General features: G+C 57.7%; 1 protein-coding gene across 1 annotated transcript in view; it reads right to left on the reverse strand.

Moving 5' to 3' along the window:
- Positions 1-117: 117 nt before the first annotated feature.
- Positions 118-6,253, reverse strand: part of TOMM40 (translocase of outer mitochondrial membrane 40) — a gene marked incomplete at its 3' end in the record, with an annotated part of 10,388 nt that continues 4,252 nt past the window's right edge. The window contains exons 7-10 of the mRNA XM_028483320.2: positions 1,141-1,263; positions 950-1,026; positions 695-837; positions 118-177 (exon numbers count right to left, since the gene is read on the reverse strand). Coding sequence (XP_028339121.1) covers positions 118-177; positions 695-837; positions 950-1,026; positions 1,141-1,263 — 403 coding nt within the window. The remainder of the gene's footprint in view (positions 178-694; positions 838-949; positions 1,027-1,140; positions 1,264-6,253) is intronic.

The raw sequence follows: 6,253 nt of genomic DNA on the forward strand, positions 1-6,253 counted from the left end.
AAGTATTTTTTAAAAAAGTTAGAAAGACTGAAATCTCCTCCAGGGTCTGTGCCCCAGGACCTGACAGGTGTGCAAGTAGCTGGTGCGGTCCCCACAGGGTGGAGCCTGAGAACTCACTGAACAGGAGCAGAGAAGCCGAAGCGCTGCTGCCCAAACCCAGCCTCTGAGCCCGGCTGCCTGCAGAGCAAGGGCTCGAGAGGTGGGCAGGGAAGGCAGGCTTCAGAAGCAAAAAAAAAAAACAACCCGACAACAATAAAAACCCCCAAACCCAGTCCCAGTCCCTGGCCCTCTTGGCTGCTTTCGGAAGCCCTGACCCAGGCCCACTGAAGCGGCCTTTCCAGGGCGCTCTCCACACACCCCAAACCTGAGAGCCACTGAGGCCCAAGAAGTAACTTAAGACTAGAGTCGGTCGGCCTCGGGGAAGGTTCCGGATCTGGCTGTGAGCGGGCAGCCTCCCTAACGTGAGACTGTGGGGTCGGCCGGCTGTGCTCCAAGCTGCCTTCCACTCATGAGAAAAAGCAAAGTGAGGGCCGTGTGCGCAGACTGGGAGAGGGCCACTCGGGGGGGGTGGTAGGTGCAAAGCTCAGGGCCCAGGCGCCCATCCACCCTCTCAACTAGCGTTCCTGGGCAATGTGGGGGCCTGGCACGCTGCCCTCTACCATCTCCCCTGGCCGGTATACCCACTCAGAGGCACCTCTTGCCTGTTTCCCACGCAGGGCAACGGAGGCCTGTACCTTTGAAGAGGAGGTTGGCCTTGGGCAGATCCAGCTGGTACCCGAAGGAGACACTTGTGTCCTGCATCCTTGTGCTGGCCTCGAACTCCACACCCACCTGCAGCTGGAGGGGCCAGGGCGACACACACGGTTCAGCCTCCCAGGCTGAACTCTCAGGCATGCAAGCCCCGGGCACCCCACACCCAGCACGTGTGCCAGTCCCTGGACCAGCTCACCTGGTCACTGGCTTTGTGGTAGTATGTTGCATGCATGCCCGCCTGACCCAACGTGACTGTCGCCAACCAGTTGTTCACTGTAAGAGAGCAGGGTGGGGGGCGGGGCAGGTTACCAAGGGGGCTCGGCATCCGGGAACCCAGGTTTTCCCCCATCTCCCTCAGACCCAGGAGTCCAGGGTCCCCAGGCTCACATGTGTATTTCCCAGCTAGTGACATAACAGTGCCCTCCTCCCCAGGCCGCCGGTGGTAGACCAGCTCTCCGCCCAGGGCCAGACACGGCGTGATGCTCTGGAGGTAGTGGGCCACGAGGATTCCTGCAGGTGAGATGGGAAGGTATTACTTCTGGGCTCGGTGGTTAGTTTCTGCCCAGCTGGACTCCCGCTCCCTCAGGCCTCCCACTCGGGCTCTTTTTTGAAAATTAATTAATTAACTAATTTATTTATCTTTGGCTGCATTGGGTCTTTGTTGCTGCACGCGGGTTTTCTCTAGTTGCAGCAAGCGGGGGCTACTCTTCATTGCAGTGCATGGCCTTCCATGCACGGGCTCTAGAGCGCAGGCAGCCCTGCGGGCTCTAGAGCGCAGGCTCAGTAGTCGTGGCACACGGGTTTAGTTGCTCCGTGGCATGCGGGATCTTCCCGAACCAGGGATCGAACCCGTGTCCCCTGCATTGGCAGGTGGATTCTTAACCACTGTGCCAGCGGGGAAGCCCCAACTCAGGCTCCTTGCTCAAGCAGTTCGCAGGGCTCTGAGGTCAGCCTCCCAGGCCCCCTGGGACCTCATCTACTCTGCATTGATTTGTCTCCATTTACAGAGGAAGCCACAGAGGCTGAGGGGGTAAGTCACTTCCGCATGGTCACAAGATGCATCAGGGGCAGAATCCAGGCCTCCCCAAGCCCTGAGCCCAGGCTCTGAGACACTATGCCGCCATGAGCAATAGGGAGGATAGGGCTGGTAAGAGCACACCTCGGGGGGCCAGACAGCCTGGGTTCAAACCCCAGCCATACCACTTGCTGGCAGAGTAACCGCGGGCCACTGGCCTCGCTTTGCTGTGAACGGGACACCCCGTGAGGTTGTGAGGAGGAGTAGAGGGCTGCATGCAGGTGCGGTGCACAGGGCGTGCCTCGCACACAGCCAGCGCCCGGCAATCAGGAGGACAGGCCCTGCTACCTCTGTCCCTCGGCAGGAGGGATGGCTCTGACTGAGGCCGCCTGAGTGTTTGTTAACCCATGACTCCACCACTGGGCTGAATTCCTTGAGCCCAAGGACTCATTCGTGTCTGTCTTTGAAAGCCCAGGAGAGGAGACGCCACAGATGTGATCTCTGTGCAGAGGAAAAGCCAGGGAGGAAGAGAGAGTGAGTGGGGCATGCAGAGGGAGTGGTGACAGAGAAAAAGAAAAGAAGCAACGCCTCTGTAGAGACAGGGAAACAATCAGAAACAGACAGATGAGGACTTCCCTGGTGGTCCAGTGCTTAAGAATCCGCCTTCCAATGCAGAGGATGCCAGTTCGATCCTTGGTCAGGGAACTAACATCCCACATGCTGCGGGGCAACTAAGCCCACGCACCACAAGCTGCAACTCGAGAAGCCTGCGCGCCACAACGAAAGACCCCGTGCACCGCCACTAAGACCCAAAGCAGCCAAATAAATAAATAAATATTAAAAAAAAAAAGAAAGAAAAGAAAAGAAATGGAAAGGGGCGGAGGAACTGAAGATTTCCACCCTGATGAGACAGAGCAGGTGAGGACAGGCGACATAAGCTTAGAGATGGACCCCCCAGCCAGAATGAGGGAGACCAGAGCAGAAGGGAAGGTAGGGACAGGGAAAGCCCAGAGCTGGGGGTGGGGGTGGGACGAAGCCTCAGGGACAGGAGTACGAGGTGTGAACAGGAGACGGAAGACGCTTGCCACACAGAGATCAGAGGCACAGGCTGGGGACCGGCTTGAGGAAGCGGGGCAGGACGGGACGACAGGATCTGGCTGCTCGTATCTCCAGGCACACCTGGGTGACGGTTACTACCAGGGGGGCCGAGCGAGGCTGAGGGCTGCTGGCCAGGGCTCTGGAGGTGCCTTGGGGGAGGCTGCGGTCAGGGCGGGCTGGAGCTGGCTTCTCCCCATGAGTAGGAGACACAGATCCACCTCCTGGCCCCTACCCCTCGAGCCGCTGTTAAGCCATTACCGGCACACCTCTGGCCAGGAGTAGCCACTCCTTCAGTAGAAGGGTAACCTCAGGTCCACAGAGGGAAAAGTGACCATCCAGAGGTCACACAGGGACTTCAACTCAAGAGTCTCTGGCCATGATTGGAACTGAGGGCCTCGAGGGCCCTGAACTTCTCTCCCACGGCCCATCTCCTGGGCCCGCCCCGCCCTCTGCTCCCCAAGCCCCGCCCTTCTCCCTGGGCTCTTGCCCCAGTCTCACACTCTCCAGGCAACTTGGCAGGCAGCAGACAGAGGGATCTTGTTAAAGCACACACCTGGCCCTGCTCCCCCTTCCCCGCTCCAGGACCTGCTATGGCTCCCCAGTGCCAAGGAGACCCCAGCTCCTCAGGGCACAGGTGCAAGGCCCCATGTGGCTCGTCCCCAGCTTCGCAACAGGCTTCCCCCGAGAGCGTCACAGCTCACTGCCCAGCGCTTATCTCCACCCAGGCCTTTTTCTTGAACATCCCAGCCCTTCCTGCATCTCTCTCCTTAGGCTGCTGTTTTTTCCTCCCACTTGTGTCCACACCCAGCTCCCCCGGGAGCTCCCCAAGGCAGGGGCTTTGTGAAAGCCAGTGGCTCTCAACCAGGGGTCATTCTGCAATGTCTGGAGTGGCCATGAAGAACCTGTTGAGTTCAAAACCCCGTGAGAAGGAAAGAAGTGAGTCAGAGGTCTGTGAGCAAAGAAGAGGCCTTGGGCAAGGGGCAGAGCGCAGACCTGGGAAAGGAGCATGGTTTCCCGAAAACTGCAGGGCTGGGGCCACATCTGGATCCCTGGGGAAAGTCACCTCGGGCAGGAAAGGCAGGCACCGAGGGCAGATGCTGGCAGGGGGAGGCAAACACCAAAGGGAAGGTGGTTCTCGGCCTCGGCCCAAAAGAACGGCTTCCCACCCTCCCCACACCACGCTCCTCGGGGCTTCGTCCACACAGAGCCCTTTTCTGGGAGCGGTGCCCTCCTCCTCACCTGCCTCGGTCTAGACACTGCCCCTGTCACTCCAGGAGAGATGGGACCTCTGTTATAAGCTCTCACGGCAACCTGGACCTTCCCAGTGCAGGATTTCTCCCAACAGTAGTGCAGTCACTGCGTGATTATTTGTTTAGAAGCAAACGTCTTCTCCACCGTGTGTGTGTGTGTGTGTGTGTGTGTGTGTGTGTGTGTGTGTCTGTGTGTGTGTGTGTGTCCCCGTCCGTCCGTCCGTCCCAGCAACACCCTGCCCAAGGTGGGCACATGCCTAGGCCGTGACTCAAATTCTAGCTCCTCTGCTTCCTAGCTGTGATCCTGGGGGACTGATTTCACCCTGGGCCTTGCTTTCCTCGTCTGTGAGAACCCTGATCCCCCTGTCCATGTGGGGCGGCATGGGGAGCCAACCCAGAGCGAACCCTAACTAGGTGTGTCTGGCCCCGCACTTGGGGCTGACAGCTTCTCCCACTGACCCCTTCAGCAAGGTGAGCTCCCTGCAATTGTGCCCATGAGACGGATGAGGAAACTGAGGCTCAGAGGGGGTGGAGCGCCCAGCAGTCAGTGGTCAGTTACTCATGTGCTCAGCACTGACCTGGGACCAGAAGTTTTGATCAGTCCCTGAAGGGAGGAAGGGACACCTGTAGGAACCAAGAGACGAGAGTGTCACTGGCGGCCTTGGGCTCCGGGGAGGAGGGACCTAGAGGCCAGTGTTGAGGAACAGGAAAGGCTGATGCCGGTGAGTGTTTGAGGGGGCGGGGCCTGTGCCCTAGAGAGGAGCACGGACTCTGGAGACAGCCTCGCTGTGCCTCCTTGGGAAGTTACTTGCCCTCTCTGGGCCTCAATCAGACGAGGATGACGGCAGCGCTACCCCACAAGGCTGTTGAGAGGATTCCACGAACCGTTTGCTCACTGCTCCATCCCTAGTGCCTCGAGGGACTGAATGAAGGACCGGGTACACACAGCATGCTTAGAACCTGACGAAAGGCAGGAGGTGAAAAACAGGACCTGCTGTGACCACCGCTCACTCCTTTGCTCCATCCCTAGTGCCTCGAGGGACTGAATGAAGGATCGGGTACACACAATATGCTTAGAACCTGACGAAAGGCAGGAGGTGAAAAACAGGACCTGCTGTGACCACCGCTCACTCCTTTGCTCAGTATTTTCTGAGCGCCTGCTCTGTTCCCAGCACGGTTCCAGGTGCTGGGCATACAGATATCCTGGCTTCCCACCTTCACATACCTTTGCTCAGCACTCACTGCCCAAGAGCCTGCTCTTCCTGACAGTGCAGACACAAGAATCCGGAATCACCACCTCCGCCCTTTTAGTTGTTCAAGACAAAAAAGGCTGATCTCTCATCTCTGACCTCCCTCTTATCTCCCACACCCAACCCAGCAGCAAATCCCATCGCTCCACCTTCAAAGTACATCCAGATCCCAGACTACTTCTCACCCCCTCTGCTGCCACCAGGCTGGAACCCTTCGTAGTCTGTTCTCCACATGTCAGCACAAGTGGTCCTGTTAGAAGCTAAGTCAGATCCTATCCCTCTCCAGTGGCCCCAGACTCAATCTGAGTAAAGGCCAAAGTTCTACAAAGCCTTAAGTGATTTGGCCGTTATCCTCTGACTTCTACCACTTGCCCTCCTTCCTCATTCATTATAGCCCCAACCCTCCTTGATGTTCCAGTGAAGCGTCCTACCTCAGGGCCTTTGCACTTGCTGTTCCTTCCGGCTGAAAAGCTCTTTTCCCATATATTTGCTTGGCACCTTCCCTCACATCCTTCAGTCTTCATTTTCAATTATCACCTATGTAACGAGGCCTTCTCTCAAGACGCTGCCCATCCCTCCCGAGGCCGTAATTTTTCCACACAGCTCCATCACCCATCTGCTTTCCTTATGTCACTAGAATGGAAGCTCCCAGAGGACAGACCTAATTTTCCTTTGTTCACTACCGTATCCTCTGGACGCGGAAGACACAGAGTACATGATCGATAAACTCACTAAACGGATATAGAGAAAGCAAAAGCAGACACTCAGGGCTTCCCTGGTGGCGCAGTGGTTGAGAGTCCGCCTGCCAATGCAAGGGACATGGGTTCGTGCCCCGGTCCGGAAGATCCCACATGCCGCGGAGCGGCTGGGCCCGTGAGCCATGGCCG

Source organism: Physeter macrocephalus, unplaced genomic scaffold (assembly GCF_002837175.3).
Source record: "Physeter macrocephalus isolate SW-GA unplaced genomic scaffold, ASM283717v5 random_18, whole genome shotgun sequence".
NCBI classification, from domain to species: domain Eukaryota; kingdom Metazoa; phylum Chordata; class Mammalia; order Artiodactyla; family Physeteridae; genus Physeter; species Physeter macrocephalus.